This window comes from Emydura macquarii, unplaced genomic scaffold, assembly GCF_026122565.2.
Source record: "Emydura macquarii macquarii isolate MOO-44397 ecotype Brisbane River unplaced genomic scaffold, CSIRO-AGI_Emac_v2 contig_1477, whole genome shotgun sequence".
Lineage (NCBI taxonomy): Eukaryota > Metazoa > Chordata > Testudines > Chelidae > Emydura > Emydura macquarii.
Genome location: NW_027131614.1, coordinates 18,017,839 through 18,037,811, shown reverse-complemented (window position 1 = coordinate 18,037,811; position 19,973 = coordinate 18,017,839). Strand labels below are relative to the sequence as shown.

The 19,973-nt window shown below is 38.9% G+C and overlaps 1 protein-coding gene across 5 annotated transcripts in view; it reads left to right on the top strand.

Moving 5' to 3' along the window:
* FAM110B (family with sequence similarity 110 member B) overlaps positions 1-16,226 on the top strand; it is a 183,640-nt gene extending 167,414 nt beyond the window's left edge. For 4 of the 5 annotated variants that reach the window (XM_067553740.1, XM_067553743.1, XM_067553738.1 and 1 more), the window contains one exon: positions 13,339-16,226. In XM_067553740.1, coding sequence (XP_067409841.1) covers positions 13,639-14,751 — 1,113 coding nt within the window. In that variant the 5' untranslated portion in view covers positions 13,339-13,638 and the 3' untranslated portion in view covers positions 14,752-16,226. Of the gene's footprint in view, positions 1-4,702; positions 4,872-13,338 lie in introns of all 5 variants that reach the window. The other variant, XM_067553739.1, reaches the window with a different exon arrangement.
* Positions 16,227-19,973: the final 3,747 nt, after the last annotated feature.

Sequence of the window (19,973 nt, the reverse complement as noted above, 5' to 3'; positions counted from 1 at the left end):
ACTGGTGCTATGGTAATATAACTAATAATTACTATAATATGTAGTACATGGCATTTTATGTTAAAAAAAGAAAAAATAACAAACCCCCAAAAAACATTTATAGGTAGCCATTCTCTTGCAGTTACCAGCACTGCAGAAATGTTCAAATGTATGAAAACCCCAAGTAAAAACAACCTAAAAATAGCCTACTAAACACTGTTGGTGCTGAGAAAAGTGCAAGGGATAAACACATAGCATAAATGATTAAAAAAAATTACTTAAACTAACATTTCTTTACCTATTAATAATCAAAAGTTTAATTAACAGGAGAGCTTTTAATTAAAATATATACACTTTTATATATAGATAGTGAAGCTGAATACATCTGGAAAAGTTGCATGCAATTTCTGAAAGTTTGTTTGAAAGAGGTACTATATATGTATTTAAATTGCATCTACCTTATTAAAATATTTATCAGCTATTTCCATAGAAATGTAAATTTAGTCTGCAGGTATGTGAGTGAGGAAGAAAAGTTTCGAGCCCCTTCATTTTTTAGTGGATCGTTCTAAACAAACATATACTGAGATAGAAATCTTCACAAAAAGCTGTAGTTACAAAAAAAAAGTCACATTATGTGCATTAGTAAACCTTTTTAGGCCTCTTTCAGAGTCTTTTTAAAATGACAGTCTGAATTATTCCTCAGTCTGTTCTGTCAAGTACAGGGGACACAGAGAAAACAGAATTTATTTCTATTACTGCTTTTACAAATACAGCTCGTAATATTCCTCTGAACAATATGGGCACTTGTACTTGTCTCATAATAGTTGTGATCTCTAGGTGGAAGAAAAGGAGGTTTTGTTTCTGGGCTTTCTTGAGTATTTGTGCAGATTTCTGTGATGTTTCGTAAAGAAATAGCAATTTTGATGTTTGAGAGCCTTCTATAGTAAGGTATTTATCCAGAAGGGGGTATAACTGAGTGTAGATTATGGCTGTTGGATTGAAAATATACCAGTATAGGATTCTACAACTGAAAAGAATATTTCTAATTGTAGAAGGTTTTTCTGTCAAAGATGTACTCTAGCTCCTGTCAAACAATAAACATACTTTCATCCTGTCTTTGTGATAAAGAAGGTACTGGAAGGTTGCTCAACCACTTTTTTTTATTTGTATGCAAATAGAATTTTTAAAAATTATTTCTCTGCTAGAATTCTGGCACTTGTAACATGGTTCATATCTCTATTTCAGAGCACGTTGGGGTTCTTGTCTAAAATTCACAGGTTTAACTGCACAGTAGAATAGAATTAATATTAACTGATTGCTGATTTTTGATAATGGAAATTTTAGCTCAGAAGGAGATATTTAATTAAAATTAACTTAAATTCAACCAGAAGGGTTTTTTAAAGAGTTAACCAAGTCACAATCTTTATGAAATGAAACTAAACATGTTTTTTATTTCTGCTGAAGTTTTGCTTTCCTTATTCCATAATATCGGATGTTACTTTAAGATATATTAAGATGCAACAATTGGTATTTTGGTTAGAAAACTGATTTCCTATGAGGACTCAAATATTGTTTTAAATATTTCATAAGGATGTTCAATATCCAGAACTGATGTGCATGTTTGCAGTAAGAATAGAATAGAATTGACATAAGGCTGTCAGGCCATTGGTAAAATCCTGTTAAGAAAATACTATAACAGGAGGTGCTAGTTCTCTCTTTATTTAAGAGCTTATTTTAAGTAACATATTAGGCAGGTAGCAGCAGTAGTGAAAATGTCAGCCTTTCCTCCTGGAAGGGAACTGCTACAATTATCCAAGTCTTCGTCATTACTGTGGGTCAATATAATGTAGTCATTCTGGGGCAACTCTTCAAGACCACTCAGAAACATCCACCAACATAAAATGTTTCTCAAGTGCTTGCTCATGTCAATTCAAAGTAGGTATGTGTGCACAGCATGCACAGTCGCCAGAAGGTCTTCCCCTAGTGGTATCCACAGAGTCAGCTCTGGTGCCCTCTGGAGTCGCACCCTCTTGGCATCGTATATAGGGACCTGCCGACCCCCCAAATCTTCCGTTCCTTTTTACCACCCGTGATGGATGCTGGAACATCGCTCTTCTCTTGCTTTGCAAGCTGTTCCCCAGTAGATTTTTTTTCTTACGCACCTGTAAATAGTTAACATTTAGCATTAGTTATGGATTAGTTAGAGTAGTAAGGATCCTGCTTATTGGGGTCTTTTCCCCTCTTCCCCCATCCCTGGGGCCGGAGCATGCCTCAATCCCCTGGCTTTAAGCTGTGCAGGGCCTGTAAGAAGCCTATTCCAATAAAGGATCCACATTCAACCTATCTAAAGTGCCTAGGGGAAACCCATCAAGAGGGGTCACTGCAAGATCTGCAGGGGTTTCTCCCCCAAAATCCAAAAGGAAAGAAGCCAGAGACTAAAGTTTATCCTAATGGAGGCAGCTCTTTGACCCCTGGAGCAAAGTTGAGTGGAGCCGAGACCCAGCACTTTGGCTTCGGTGCGGAGCACACTGATGTCGTTAAGGGATATGGCACCAAGGAAGGACTCTATGCATAGAGTCGGCACTGAGGCTCGGCTCGGCACTGAGGGGCGCTGCATGTGGAGACAAATGGCCTGGCTCTCAATCCCCTGTCCCACATAAAAAGCAAAAGAAGGTGAACAGAGGATGCTTGCCGATGCTGAAAACATCTGGTTGTAAAGGCTTGAGTAGAGTGTGACCCACATCAGGCCACTCCAGTCCCAGACCGTCGGGCATGGCACCATCGACTCCAGCCCCTCTAAGGGGTCCATTAAGGCCAGTGCCCTTGGACTGTCTGTCCAGGGAGAGCCATGAGGAGGAGTTTCAGCTCCCCTCAATGCCAGAGACCTTTGAAGCAGCAAGAGAGGTCATAGAGGGCACGGCACCAACACCTCTTTTTGCATGGGATCAAGACCAGATCACCAGATTCAAAAAAGCTCCTGTTGCCGACTAGGGATAAACCATCCATGATACTACAGTCGCCCTCCCCATGGCACTGCTCCCCAGCACCATCCAGAACCGCACCACCTTGATAGCCTAGAAGCGAGCAGTATACCTCTGGCTCCGAAGCAGAGTAGTACAGCTCAAGAAGGAACCAGCACCGTTCAGGCAGATGGCACCAGAGGGTTGAGGCAGCACAACCTTTCTCATGCCTTGGCCTCCCCAGTGGCAGATGCCAACCCAATGACCATTTCTGACCCAGTGGGCATTCCACCAGGTGCAAAGGTCACATATGGGATGGTCGCTCTCGCTTGTTTCCAAGAGCAGAATCCGGCCAACTCACGGGACGATACCACGTGGCACCAGACACAGCATCGAACCCAGGCCCAAAGCTGGTGTCGAGTCCGGCACAGAGCAGGACTTCAATTCTGGCACTGAGGATGAGGAACCGGTACCGCGAGACCCTTTCAGTGCTGAATGGCAAGAACAGGGCATGGTGTCCATCAGAGTTTCTTCTTTTTTGTCCCTGGATGAGGCAGTGGCAGGAGCAGCTGCTGCACCTACTGTGGACGACAGCAAGGCTCACCAGGAGCTGTTGCGCAGGGTGGCACAAAATATGGGGTTCCAAACAGAGGAGGTTTCAGAGAGTGCATATGCCATGGTTGACATTTTATCCTTGGCAGGTCCCTTTAGAGTCACTTTGCCACTAATAAAGACCACATGCGACACCACGAAGTCACTGTGGCAAACTCCAGCCTCTCTGCCTCCCATGGCAAAGAGAACAGAGAGAAAGTACTTGTGCCCTCCAAGGACCATGAGTACCTTCACACTCATCCTCCACCAGGATTGCTTGTAGTGGCTGCAGCTAGTGGGCGTAAGAGGCAGGGTCAATGGGGCCAAAGACGCCAAGAAATCGGACTTTTTGAAAGGAAGGTGTACACTACTGGGAGGCTCCAACTCCTCATTGCGAATCAGCAAATGATCTTAAGCAGATACACTTTTAACTGTTGGGGGTCAATGGCCAAGTTCACAGAGTCAATTACTACCAGACTCTAAGTGGGAATTCACAGCCCTAGTGGATGAGGTCAAGGCTGTGGCAAAGGCCTCACTCCAGACAGCACTCGATGGGGCAAACGCAGCAGCCCATACCATGTCATCCAGCGTAGCCATGTGAAGAAGCTCCTGGCTACGAGCCTCAGGCCTCCCTCATAGGGTCTAATAAACTATCCAAGACCTCCCCATTAAGGGACCAGCTCTGTTCTCTGAACAGATGGATTCTGAACTCCATAGTATTTGTACAGGCGTAAATACCTGCCCTTTCCTGGTTACTATGCGGCCAGTCCGCCGTCCAGTCTAGTATTCAGTAGCTAAGATAATCTAAAATCAAGATCTAACCTATAAGTAATATTTATTATTCAATTAATTTTAAAATTAAATTAAATTACATGAAAGGACAGTTAAACATAGTCAACAGGTCAATAGTATGAAAACTAAAGCCCATTGATAAAATTTAAAATATGGAGAATAAATATATCTAAAATATATCTAAAATCCACAGGATACACGAAATGAATGTTCGGGTTCACTGTTTATCGCTAAAAAGAGCCAACATATCCGTCGTAGCATACATAGCAAGTCTGCACACACTTTCTTTAAAACTTTTAAATTTATCAATACCTAAAATTTTTAAAATGTCATCATTTCTTTCACTCCATTTACCTCTCGCCCCAACCACAAATCCAAAGAAGTGGATGATCTTCCCACCAGTGAGCTGCAGCACCTCCTCCTCCAACTCAGAGCCTCCACACTGTCAGCGTTGTCTTCCCATCTAACTGTGACATCCACAACGGCTACCACTCCTTCCTTTTCAATAATGAGGTCGGGTTTTCTCAACTTCCCTTCTTTATTATGAAGGTAAGGTTCAATCCAAATTTTACATCCTTTATTTCCTACTTTATCAATTAATGCTTTAACTATTCTATTATGTCTTTTAATTCTTGCTTCTTTCATTTTTATGCACTGACCAGAGATACCTTTGACCTTACCACACCATCTACATAACCCTTCCTCCATCTTCCGTCCTCTTGCTAGAGCTTCCCTGGTGGGAAAAACATTCGCTCTCGTTTGCAATGCCACAATCAGAGAGGAGGACCTGGCCAAGCAAGGATGTTTTAAAAACGAATTACTAATACAATCATTTTTAAAATATTTAATACCAATTCCCTGACATCTTAAATTACTCCATTTTAAAAACTCTTCATCTCTCCACGTTTTAGGATTAGCCGTTTTAGCACTATATATTAAAATTTTCTCCACTAAATTTTCCCCAGCATATAAAAACGAGAAATCTATCCAATCATCTTTGGAGACAATATGTCTCCTCCATTTACGAATTAACATGTTTGGAATTTGGGTACTAAATTTTGTAACTGCTAAACCCCCATCTCTAGTTCTAGCATAGAATAGCCCGTCAATTGTACACTGGGAAGATGTAAAATCTTTTTAAGAGTGTTCCTAACTAAAACATCTAATTCATTTAACATATAAAGTAGCGGCTCGATTAAAAGTAATTCATAAAAAACTCTCGTTAAAATGTAAACTTTTAAAATTATCAATTTCTGCGCAGGCTTTAACGGAGCCTTACATAAACTTTCACACCAATCAATTAATTTTTCCTTAGGGGAATTATTAGCCACTCCCACCCATGGATCTATTCTTGCACCTAGATATCTTTCAGACTCACCAGGTTGAATATAATCAATTAATTCATCACCTAATCCCCATTTATCTTTTGGGTTGATAACATATGTTCCCATGCTTGGGAAAATATGAAAGCCCTTTGTCTTTTTAACATTTACTTTTAAACTTGAATTTTTACAAAACTGATTTAAGAATTTTTAAATTCTTAACCATCCCCTTATAGGACCTACTTAATATAGCGATATCGTCGGCAAAGGCCAATGAAGTTATCTTTCTACCCTGCACTATAAAACCATCTCCTTCATCTTCCAATTTATATAAAAGAGGGTCCATAGCTATATTAAATAAAATAGGGGAGAGCGGGTCACCTTGCTTAACTCCACTCTTAATTAAAATAGGTTCTGTCTTATCCTCACCAACACTAATTTCAGTGTAGCAATCTGTATACAGATCCTTTACAATATCAATAAAACTCTATGATATCCCAAATCTCTTTAACCCCTTTAAAATGTGACCATGGCCAACCGAATCAAATGCCTTAGCAAGATCAATAAAAACAACAGCTATTTCGTCTTTATTTTTCTTGGCCCCTTTAATTAACTTTTCTAAAATTGATATATTTTCCACACAGCCAGAGGCTGCGATAAAACCTTTTTGTCTGGGGCATAATTTAACAGCACTTGATAATCTTTTAGCTAAAATTTTTGTATACAACCTAATCCAAATCGAACCAATAGTCAATGGCCTCCAAGATGATATTTTCTTCAACTCTTGTGGATCCTTGACTTTAGGAATTAGGATTGTACGATTGCCTTTAAAACACTCTGGAATCTGTCTATTTAAAAACCAAATATTAAAAATCCTTACTAAAATCCTACTGTCTAAATTATAAATATCCCATAAATCCTTAACCTTAATTCCATCTGGTCCAGGAGCACTACTATTATCAATCTCTCTTAAGGCTTCTCTAATTTCATCAATTGATAAAGGCCAATTTAAAATTTCATTATCTACCATTTCTTTTACTTTTGGCCATTCTCTGGTATTCCCATGTCCTTCTCTACCCAAAATTTCTTTATAATAGGTTTCAATCTCCTTAACTGCTATCTTACATGTCACTTTATCAGGTTCTCCCATAATGATCCTAGCCAACCTTTTCTTATCTTTTTCAAAGAGGGTTTGATAGAATCTAAATTTAGCTTTTCTCCCAGCATATTTTCTATTTCTATTATATTTATCAGGAGGCTTACCCACTTTTCTTCCTTGGTTCCCATTATCATTCTGTATATTATTTTCTTTATTATTTTCCAAATTCTCTACATCTTCATGAGGAGAGTTCATCAACAATTTACATAATTCCTCAAATAATCCCCAACCTTCTGCTACAGTGGCAGAATCATTTAATTGCTGTTCAATAAAATCCAATCTCTCTAAAATACGAGCCCCATTACACCTAACTCCTGTTAAAAACCTATCAATTAAAATTTTATCTTTTAAAGGTTTAATTTTCTCACGTGGAGGAATATCTTCTAAAATATCTCCCATCCCGCTCTCTTCCCATAAAACCATAGAATCTTCATCCTTTTTAACCTTATTCTTGGCCAGGTCCCTCCTCTTATCTGATATTTGCTTATTTGTTTTTGTTTTTAATTCACTTTCTATACACTTATTAATATTTCTAATCCCTGCATATTTTATTTCAAGCTGAATCAATAATTCAATTTCCTCTTCTGTCCATACCCGAGAGCGACTTGTTTTCCCAACCACTCTAGCTTCCTTTCTTTCCTCATTCCTCACCGCAGGATGCCTATGTCTGATGTGTTGACTCCGCCCCGAGCGAGTGTAGAAGGCAGACCCACAGACCGTGCAGGCATACTTCTTCTCTGAGTTATCCACCTCCTTGGGCCTGCACTTGGCAAGCTATGTTATGGAACTGCGAATATTTACCACATTTTTTGCAAATAACTCTTATTGAAGTGCTTTTATGTACATTATTTATATGCTTCGCCCATTTACCAAAACTAGCTAAAATTTGTGAACATATAGGGCAATTAAAACAATCTACAGGATATTCTAAATAAAATATTCCCTCTTTAAATGAACTACTCTCTTTAAAACCTTGAAAGTCCCTGGGCCTCCACACTCCTGCACCCCAAAGGAGGCATTTCAAGCCTCAATCTCTGCCTTGGTTTTATCAACATCAGCCTAGGCAGGACTATAATCAGAGGAGAAGCAGGAATTACAGGAGGAGGCGTCCTCAGCCTTCCTCCAATCAATGACTCAGACCTATGAGACAATCATCCAGTCCCAAACAAAACTTTTGAGGGTGCACCCAAGGACGGTGCACCAATCACAGACTCAGATCCACCACCCTTTTATTTTTGGACTGCCTATGTCATTTCTACCATGTGTGAGCACATATCACATCAGACTGCTGGGTACTATGCACGGTGGCACTGGGTTACTCGCTCCAATTTTCTTCCTTCCCTCCCTTCTACCCAGCCCCCACCCTCCGAAGTCCTCCTCAGGGACCTCTCTCATGAGCAACTTCTACTATAAGAGGTGCAAGCTTTCTTAAGAATGGGAGCCATGGAGGAAGTTCCTCGGGAGCTAAGGGGCAAGAGATTTTATTCCCAATATTTCCTAATCCCGAAAGCCGAAGGTGGGCTCAGGCCCGTTCTCGGCCTGTGAAACCTCTACAAATTCATGAAGAAGCTGGGATTCGCATGGTCTCTTTGGCCTCCGTTTAGCTCTCTGTGGATCCAGGGGATTGGTATGCCAAACTTGATTTGAAAGACACGTACTTCCACGTGGCCATCTTCCCAAGTCTCAGAAGGTTCCTCCGATTCATAGTCAATCGGATCCACTACCAGTTCACGGTCCTACCTTTCAGCCTATCTGCAGCTCCTCGTGTATTCACCGAGTGTATAGCCGCATTCCTGTGGAAGTTTCAAGTCTATCCTTACCATGATGACTAGCTCACCAAGGGACACGCTAAGGTGCAGGTGGAGGCAGATGTGAACCTTACAAGGTCAACATTGCCCTGGGGTTCTAGGTCAATGAGAAGAAGTCAACTCGCATACCCACTCAGAGAATATAATTCATCAGGACGATGTTAGACTCAGTTCAGGCCAGGACATTCCTCCTGGAATCTCGTTTCCTGTCCCTATGTGACATGATAGACAGGCTACCCCACCACCACGGTACGAAATTGCCTGAAGCTATTGGGGCACATGGAGGCATGCATGTATGTAGTTCAGCATGCGAGATTGCACCTCGGGCCACTTCAGGCATGGCTAGCCACAGTGTACCATCCAGCTTGGGACCATATAGACAAAGTAATCTCACTCCCCCCATCAGAGATCGAGACCCTACAGTGGTTGTTCAACCCGTGCAGGGTATGCGCAGTAGTTCCTTTCTCCGCACCTCACCCCTCACTGTGCCTAGTGATGGACGCCTCGGCAATGGGCTGAGGAGCTCAACTAGGGGAGCTCAGAAACCAAGGTCTTTGGTCTCATGCAGAACTCTTACTCCACCTCAATGTAAGGGAATTGAGAGCGGTTTGGACAGCTGACATCATCTGAACCCTTGTGTGCACACACAAGCTGCACCAGTTTAAAATGAATTTAAAAACAAAAAATTAAACAGTTGTATGTCCGAAGGTAGAAACTCTTATGTCAGTTTACTGGCTTATATTTTTATTTAGCTTATATTTGTAAACTTTCAGATACAATTTATACCCATATAATCCAGGTTTAAACAAAATTTAACCTGATGTGAAACCTGGGGGTTAACTAAATCTGTTTAAACCACACCCGTTAGTTAAACTAGTGCAGACCATGCCCAAGCCACTCTCACTTCAGAATGGGACCTACAGCTCTGAAATGTTCTTTCCCCATTAGTCCTGACTTTGATCTACAAGGCACATTGCAAGTGAGATCTCTTTCGTGATGTGGGATATTTTCTTTGAGTCCTTTGAGCTGACATGTCAATTAGTATGTTTGTTATGTCGATTAGTTGTGTTTAGTTATGTTTTTAATTTGTGATATATATTTGATGTAAACGTGTTGAGAGGTTGTGATGGGTGCTCTTTAAACACTGGAAATAAAATTGACAAGAGACTTTAAAATTCATGAAAGACAAAGTAAAGACTGACAATCCGGGGCCATGGCTACACTACAGAGCTAAGAGCGGCTGTGCCGCTGTAGTGCTACTAGTGCAGACTCTAAGCCGACAGAAGAGAGCTCTCCCATCAACTTAATTATTCAACCCCCGCAAGTGGCAGTAGCTAAGTCCGTGGGAGAAGCTCTCCTGCCAACCTAATGCTGTCCACATTGGCGCTTAAGTTGGTGTAATTTACATCGCTCGGGGGGGTGGCTTATTCACACCCCTGAGTGACATAACTTATACTGACGTAAGCTGTAGGGGGTACATAGCCTGGGTTGACAGAGTAAAGGCTGATGATCATTATTATCTCTTGCCATTGTGCTTCATCCTGCCTCCCTCCAACCCTACCCCTTGCAGTGTGAATTGAGAGCATTTATCCTTGGATAGAGCCGTGACTCCATTGATGTTAATGGCAAAACTCCCATTGACTTTATTGGGGCCAGAATTTCTCCCCTTGCCTTTTATTGATTTCCTGCAACTTTGACATTATTTCATTGTACACTGTTATTGTGAATAAACCCCACATCAGCACAGTTAAAGGTTATGCCACTTGTGTGGTATGGAAAGAATATAGTCCACAAGGCATACAGCAGATATGTAGGGAAATGAAATGCTCTTCTTTTTGTCAATTAACATTGCTAGCTTTTTGCTTAGAATATAGTGGTATATGTGAAGGAGGGAGTGAGTAAACTTGAATATTGTGCAGTAGTGTCATATTAATTATAGTACTAGCGAGGAGCACTTGCAATTTTGGTTGGTTTTATATATTTCTTTTACATTCCAGAAAGGCTGTGTACGTAGGGTGTATGTTAGTGTAATATCAGTAAGCTAGTATATCATAGTTACCATCTTTTGTAACTGCATCTGACTGGCGGGCTTGCCTCTCCAACCTGCAGGTGTCTAGTAAACTTTTCTAATCCAAATTATGTTGATATTGAAGTACAATGCATCAATACAATAAAACAGTTTACACCACATAGAAAGGTTTGTTTCTTCCCTTTTCCTCTTTGTTTCTTCCCTGCATGGAGCCTTTCCATTGACTTCAAAGAGCTTTTGTATCAGGCCCTTTGCCCCTATACTTGTTAACAAGCACACACACAGTCATACTGTTCTCTTTTTAAATATTTTTCATTACTAATTTGAAGTCAGCGCTGGGCACTTAGCATTATCTCCGGTCTTTATTGGGGTCGTTCTGAGCCAGTGAGTGGTTAAGTGATGTGCCAGGGTTTTCAAAAATAATCTAGTTTGTGGTGGGGTTTTTTTTTCTAATCACAGTAGCCTGAGTATCTCTGTAGTACTGTGCTGATCTCTCCCAAAGTAGTAGAATGGAGCTGACAGACTGTCTTCTGAGGCAGGATCATAGTGGCCTCATGATAATGACTGGGAAGGAAATTGAGGGATGTGGTCTTGCTTGCTTGAATACTTTTGAGACCACTGAATAGCAGGCACTCTTTAGGTGCAAAATATCATCATTCTTTGTGACATTTATGGCCAATGCTCTTGCATAATTTGTGTGTGCCTGATTTGTGCACAGAGATACCCTATGAACATACCAGTCAGGTATTGGTGCAACCTATAGAAACTAAGCTTTGAACTGATGATGGTCACAAACTTGATTTGTGTATGCATTTTAGGTATTTGCATGCATAAGTGCACACAAGTGTTAGAGGCTTTTTCTTCTTTCTGAAATATTGTCTTGAAATTTAGGAAGTCAGACTGCTGAGGAGTTAACGCTGGGATTTATAAAACAACACTGAAAGAGAATTAACATTGCACTGCCTTTTAGATTGGGCTGGAACTGTGTCTGGTTTATCACCCAACAAAAATATTAGTTTGTATTTAGAGAATGTGTCTGACAGTATGAAGAGAGCTCAGCTCAGCTTTTTTTATAATCTCACTGCAGTATTTGTATACTTTATTTGCTTGACCTTGACTGGTTTAGACAAAGTGTTCAATGTCTACATCATTTATCTGCTTGAACAAATACTTGCTCTTTTCCTGAATATTTTAAATAATTGTATCTTAAATTTTCATCTTTTAGCTTTCTATAATAATTCAGATGAGTAATAACACTGAGGATGATGATGATCCAGTTTATCAATAATATGATGGAAATTCACTGAGTTGGCATATACTAAAGCAGCTAGTCTCTGGGGCGAGGCTCTCACCTGCATTTCTTGGTATTGGTGAAGAAGTTCTTTTTTTTCTTTTTTCAAAATGTATTTATTTATTTCAGTGATAAGAAAAATAGGATATTAAAAAAGGCACCACAGATTAATGGGGCAGCAATAAAGTAAATAAGATCCATTAGCCAAATCACTGCTTTAAAAAGCAGATAGGTTGATAAGTGCCCTTGAGTGCCTTATGTGGGAAAAATTGTTAAAGCACTTGGAAACAACATCATTGAGGTCGGGTTTATAGTCCATTGTGACTAAAATTAAATGACAGAATCTTAAAATAATTCAGATAATGTAAACTTAATTCAGGGTTAGCCAGAATACTCTGTTTAGTATTCGAACAATTGTGTCAGAATTTAAGAAGCAGAAGTTGTACACATTCAAGACTCATAAATAAGTGTTTTAAATTGCCCAAATCTAAGCCAGTGTACATCGAAGGATCTTTGATATAATTTACTTTTTAGGTTATAACAGATTTTGCATTGCAACTTGTATCTTTAGCTAGACTACATTTTAATTATGAATTTGATACTGGATTAATGTATACCGCATACACTTGAAACATTTCACATGTCCACTTGCTCCAAGCTTTGTAACCAGGCTCATCTTCCTGAGCATTTGGGGGAGGGGTTGTTGGGTTTTTTTTTTTTTTTTTACAATAAAAGGAAAATGCATTGATAGTTTTTAAAATATATTTTTATGGGCAATCTATCTTGAAAGTGTTCTTACTTTTCAAGATACAACATATACATAAATTAGCTAGCTTAAAAACACTAATATCAATGGGGAAATTATCTTTCACCAACCCCACTCTATCAGCACACTTGTAGTTAGATGAGACTGCATAATCTCCCACAAATTGGCACATTCCACCCATATACACACACACCACCACGTTCCCTATATCTTCCCCTTTCCCCTAAAAAAGAAAGGTAACACAAATGTAGCCAAGATATAGTGAGAAATGGCATAAGATGTGGAAATGTGAATGCAAGCAATCATATACATTTATGATGTTTTTCAGTGATTTTCAGTTATAATGTTCTTAAACCCACCTTTAGATTATGATTAATAATGAAAATCTTACTTTAAAAATTCATTACAATATCCATGAAGAGAAGAGAGTGATTCATCCAGGTTTGCTTACTCTGTCAAAAAGACATATGCCACTAGTCAAAGGCCTGATGGAATGTTTCAAATAGGACTGCCTGTTTCCTCTGAACTGCCCACAGCTGTAACTCAGCCAATAACTGAAAGAATGTACAACATTTCTCTGTTGCTATAGCTGTGATGTCACACACTGATACTAACATGTGGTTGGTTATTTTATGTTTCAGATCACTGCCTGTAGTTGAGCACAAAGAAAACGACGAGACTCCCACATCTTTCAGTGAGAAGAAAGGAACCAGCAGAGCAGATTAATACGGACTTGTGTCTGGTGGTCTTTTTGTACAAAGGCTGCCTTTAAAAAAGAAACTGTGTTATTTAATGAGCTGTGAGATGAGGCGCTGCTGCTAACGCTCCAATTCCAAGATTCATCTGCTATTCATTGTGCTTAATGTACATGTTTCTACACCGTGCATTTAGAAGCTCCCTGAGAAGAATCCAAAACGGCTGCGGGGGAAAGACCACCAAACATGCCTACAGAAACACTACAGACAGGTAGCATGGTGAAACCTGTCAGTCCTGCTGTCACTTTTACATCTGCTGTTCCTCTTCGCATCTTAAACAAAGGACCGGACTATTTTCGCAGGCAAGCAGAGCCTAATCCCAAAAGGCTTAGTGCTGTGGAGAGACTAGAAGCTGATAAGGCAAAATATGTAAAGAGTCAAGAGGTCATCAATGCCAAACAAGAGCCTGTAAAGCCAGCAGTGCTTGCAAAGCCACCGGTTTGCCCTGCCGCCAAGCGAGCATTGGGTAGCCCTACTTTGAAAGTGTTCAACAACAATGCAAAGACTGAAAGTGGTGTTCAGAGAGAGAATTTAAAACTAGAGATTTTGAAAAACATCATTAATAGCTCTGAAGGCTCCAGTTCAGGTTCAGTTCACAAACATAGTTCACGAAACTGGCCTCCCCACAGATCTGATTCAGCAGAACTGAACCGACATTCATTTGCAGAATCTTTAAAGGTCTACCCCACCCAGGGCCGTAGCAGCCCTCAAGAAAGCAATTCCAACGTAAGCAGAAGGCTCTTAGAACAGTCAGCGGAGACTTTCTTGCATGTTTCCCATAGCTCATCAGACATTAGAAAAGTAACTAGTGGTAAGCCCTTAAAAGCAATACCTTGCAGTAGTTCAGCCCCACCTCTGCCTCCAAAACCCAAAATTACTGCCATCGCCACTTTGAAATCCCCAGAGATCGACACAGTAGAATCCAGTTGTGGAGTCAGTCGACGACCCTCCTTACAGCGCTCAAAATCAGACTTGAGTGACAGATACTTTCGTGTGGATGCAGATGTGGAACGATTCTTTAACTACTGTGGACTGGATCCTGAAGAGCTTGAAAACCTTGGGATGGAAAATTTTGCAAGGGCTAACTCTGATATTATATCCCTCAACTTTCGCAGTGCAAGCATGATTAGCTCAGACTGTGAACAGTCTCAGGACAGCAACAGTGACCTTAGAAATGATGACAGTGCCAACGACCGTGTGCCATACGGTATTTCTGCAATTGAAAGAAATGCCAGAATCATCAAGTGGTTATATAGCATCAAGCAAGCTAGAGAGTCACAGAAAGTGTCCCATGTGTGAGAGGAAATCTACAATAAAATAAGCAAGGACTGTATCTGTGTCTGTGAATATTCAGTTGTGAAGGGTTGTGAAGTCTACTTGAAGTCTTGTACACTTCTCAAATCTCTTTGTGTTGCTTGTTGTGCAATGTTTTTAAGTTGCATGCCTGTCAACATGTGAACTGACCTGGCTTCCACTTGAACAAGAACTAATTACAAATCCTGGCTGAGCATACACACTATCTGCCAAAAGTTTAAGACAAGAATCTAATTAGGGCTTCGTTATAATCAAATTGTTTACATGAAAAAGCTATATGACTTCTTCAATATTTATATAGTTCCTTGTGGTTTTTATATCTCACATTTTTGTGTCTTAAATACAGATATTGTCAACTGACATTACTAGCTTTTAAGTTGAAACAAAATCCTTTTGAAAGAAAAGGCAAAATTGGCCAAAATAAGAGATTTAGACATACAACAATAGGCAAAGAAACTTGATCTTGTGTGGAATGGGATTTATTGGCTCACATAAAACTGTTTCTAAACTGAACAGAAAAATGCATCCTTTCTTAAAATATATGAATCCACCTTTATTAAAGTATTGTTTGTGGTATGATGGTTTTCATTCTCTAAGTTACCTCATTTTTACAGCAGAAGTTGTCTAGCAAAGCTGCTTGACCTTTCATAGCCTAAATGAGTCTTGAGTTTGATTCAGTGTAAAAATATTAATGGTTTTGTGTTACACTGATGGATAGGTTAAAAAGAGTCAAACAAAGTTGACTGATGGAAATATTGTCTTCAGTGGTGTGTTGGTTTTTGTTTTGTTTTTGTTCCTTTGTTTCATTTCTTATTAAATAAAGATTCCTAGTCTTAAACTTTTGACAGGAATGATTAGATCCTATAGCTGATATTGAATGCCTTTATTAGTCAAGCACATCATGACTACAAACTCCATGCTGTCTTTTAAGTTTTTGTAGATCTGTTTGAACAGTTCATGAACAAAAATGGAAACACACAGCCATATCAGTATAAAGCCTCCTATTCAGAAGTAAAAACACTCGATAGCTGAATTATATCTGAGAAATTGTGATTATGTCGTCTTGCATATGTTATATCTAAGGCTGTGAAAGCTTGTTACAGCTCTAGGAAAGTGTAGAAACATGACAGTATGTAGCCTTTTTTTCCTTATGATGGTTAGTGCTGCACGTTAATCTGTTACAATTTTGTTGACAATCTGTGTCTTCCCAATGGTTTAATTAACTGTCATTCCAACTGACAGTTGTGGTGTGGTAGCAGAAAAGTTGAAAGTACAGTGGTCTGCTTCATTATTATTGTATTCATGCTTTGAAGTACATTGCAGCACTACCTTATACTTCATCAGCTAATAGGAAACTTTTTTATTGTGTAAATGCTGTAAGACTTTGTATATACTTCAGTTGTTATGAAATCTTTAAAAAAGAAGAGTGTTATGGTAATAAATAGCTCCTGGTGCAAGTATTGGTGGTGTTTTTCCTTTGTTTTAGATTTTTTTAACCTTTCTTTAAAAAATAATAGGAAATTAATTGCAGTGCTATGGTAAGTCTTGGTTAAATAGTAGTTCCAGTAGAAGGTTTCTCCCCAAAACCGCTTTGCAGAACATTAATTCTTTTAACTGTAGCTATAGAAACATGAATGTGCTGTAGAACTAGAAGAGTTTATCAGGACTCCTAAAATAGCCTGCTTCTTCCTTACTTACTGCACACTTACCTGACATTTTTATTGTTCCCTTGTATTATACCTATTTCCAGTGAACCTCTGATTTCTTCTGAATCGTTCTTCAGTAATGCATATTCTAAATTTCAGTATTAGAAGTAAAAACAAGAACAGTCCTGTAGCACCTTAAAGACTTAACAAATGTGTTAGTCTTTAAGGTGCTACAGGACTCTCATTGTTTTTGCTGTATACAGACTAACACGGCTACCCCTCTGGAACTTTTCAGTATCAGAAGTGTTTACAAAGCTAGCCTTTATTTTGTTTCAAGGAGCCTCTATATCTTTAGCGCCACTGTTCTCGATTGAACATAGCAGTCTTACTTTTAGGGAAGTTTCAGTTCTTTTCCAGTGCGGAAGACCTAGCATGAGGCTGGAGTTGGAGTACAAAGAGAAGTGGACTTAGCTATTGGATACAGAACTTAGTACAAATTGTGAGGTTTTTCTATGTTTACAGAGTGATTACTCATCAAAAGAAAACACATCTTCTGCTTCTAAAAGCAACCTACCTTTTTTACACATTCTTATGGGTGATTTTATGGCAGACACCTATGCTATTTCCAGCAAGGGTTTAAAAAAAAAAAACAGAGAGGGAGAGCTTTAAGCTACAAGCACATTTGTGCCATATTTTAAACTTTGTGGATTTGAGCTGGCATTAACATCACTTTGGTTTTTCAAGCATATTTTCCTACTGTGAATTCTACCCAGTTCAGTTATTGTTTTGCCAAAGAAAGTGATTCTTTAAGGGATTAAAGCCAAATGTAATGCAGATGTACCGCTAAGAAATAAAGAACTTAAAACCAAAATTGAAATGCTCTCACGTTGTTGTCTATTAAATGGTGTGTTTCAAGATGACGATAACCATGCTATCTCTAACCATTGGCAGCCAAAAATAATAATCAGGAAAGCTTTATAAAACTTGATGATTGAGTAGGACATAAGCTAGTATTCTACACTTGCTTCCTAGGATTCCTTTTGAAGCAATGGGGTACAAGTTTAACTAATTTCCTTTTAGTGTCACAAGTGGTTTGGGCTGGTGAGGGATCTGTAATGCAGCATTTCCCCATACAAATTCTTACGTAGGACCTTTCACAGTGTACCAAGAGTCTGATGCTGCCATCCCTATTTATGCAAGTATTTGAACTAATCCCATTAAAATCAGTGGGACTATTGCTGTAAGATTTTCAGAATCAGGTCCTAACTTTCATGTCAGCTGTGCTTACAACAGTGGTGAGTTTGCTGTGATTAAAAAAAAAAAAAAAAGATTACAGAGAAGATTAATTTATTGATAAATGTTTACCTTTAATCAACTGAGAAAATGAGAGACTTTTTTATTCCTTGACAACTTCTGCAGAGGAGATTTATTTATTAACAATTCTTACCATTATCGCATTTGACTCTTAGGAATGAATCAAATCATAGTTCCAGTTTGTTTGTTTGTTTTCTTAAATAGAAATATCCATTTTGTCTTTCTACCCAGTTGGTCCACACAATTAGAGTGTCGATTCTTTTATCAGTGCTTTGGGATCCTTCTGAAATTTATTGTATAAATACAAGTTGGTGGTATTATCCTGAGAATGCAAGTTCTATCATCCTAAAAATCTAGCAAACATTTGCAGATTGTGATAGTTGTCTCTGAAAGGACCTTCTATAAAGCACATTGAAGTCAAATTCCTATGGATCAAATGCAAAGTGCCCACCAAAATGTGTCTACATGTCAACAGAAACTCTGGAGCAAAATTAAGAAACAGAATCTTACTAATGAAAGAACTGAGCATCATAGCTGGCAAACAGGTGACACACAGAGTGAAAGACAGTACAGGTATATTTCCAGCAGAGGGAGCTCTAATTTGTATCAAAAAAGATACCACAGTTTTGTTTTAATGTAATTGACCTGACACAGTGCAGGTAATCTTGAAATCTGTTTACAGTGGTACACAAGTACTGGGGGAAATTTTTGTTTAACTCTGGGTGGACGAAAGAGGTCAACAGAAAAAGTTGCTACTTCATATTTTAGAACAAATTAATAACATGGAAGTTAAGAAATATATGATCCTAGCTACTAAATTAAATTATGATCAATGTGTTTTGATGGGTGCTGAGATGATCTGGAGTTATGAATTAAATTTTTGCATTAGAAGTGTTATGTTAAAAAGGAGATGTACCATCTGATTGATCAAGGGCTTTTGAAGGGTGTAAACAGAAGGATAATGTTTTTGGCAGGAATTCAACAATCAAAAGACACATTTAGACAATGCAGCCAATCAGTATCGCTGACTTCTCACTTTTCACTGCAACTTCATCCATCCAGGGAGACTGTATATGTTGGATTCAAGTCACTGTGTTCATTCAATAGGAAACAAAGTGCTTAATCGCGCTCTGGGACAAGGAGCTGAATATCTCTATTACAGGAAAGGACCAAGTGTCTGGACCAGAAGCAGATTTTCTGACAACTACTTATTGTAAAGAGAAAACATTTGACTGCATACATTAAGACACCCTTGTTTATGCACAACATTTATGAGGAGTAGTAGGTGACAAAAAAGGCTCCTTTATACTGTTTTGCCAGTGCATGTAAACACACACCCACTTTAAGGCACCTTCACACTGCCAGAGCTGGGCAAAGGGGCCTTAGTGTAAATGAGAACAAGTGTTCTGACTTGAGAACTGTAACATAATTCCATGCAAAATCCTAGATCTTTATGACCAAGATCCTGATGCAGCACCCATTGAAGTCAACAAGCAGACTCCAATTAACTGCAGTGGAGCTCAATCAAGCCCTAGCTTTATGGGAAAGATCATAAGAATTTGTCCTCACTGTTAAGATAAATTATTTGCATTATTTTCAATGATGGAATATGTCAACTTTGTGGAACTGTACCAGGAATGCATTTCGTACTGAGAGATTTACCTGTCACCACCCTCTACTTGTCACCCTGGAAATCAAAATTGTTAACAATAATATCTATTGTGCTAACAGTATCTATTGTAGCAAGAATACATTCACTTTAAAAGCTTCAAATGATGCTGTCCTTTTTTGGGTTTAGTCTATTCTGAAAGGATGCATCCACACCTCACAGCCTACTGTGCTAATGAATGTGAGCATGAAAATATGTCACTCAACTATTTCATATTTAAATATTTAAAACGTTGGATATGTTTTAAAATAGTCTTCCTATCAGCACCCTGTAGTAGCTGCAAAAGTTAAAGAATATTCTATGCATTTTTTCTCTTTTTATAAAAAAATTGGAATTCTATAACAAGAACTGTATGCATTTAAATGTCTTAGTTCTGAAACTTATTGGCTGGTAGTAATTTTCAGAAATTATGGTTTTGTGATGAGTAAGAGTTCTATTATCTGTGTAATCTGCTTTTGACATTGTCAGTCATATCTACCTTCTCAACATCTTGATGTCTCTGGGTTTTCATAGCTCGTTCTTCTCTATGTTCTTCCTCCTCCTTTCTGGTCATTCTTTCATTCTCTCTCTTTTGATGG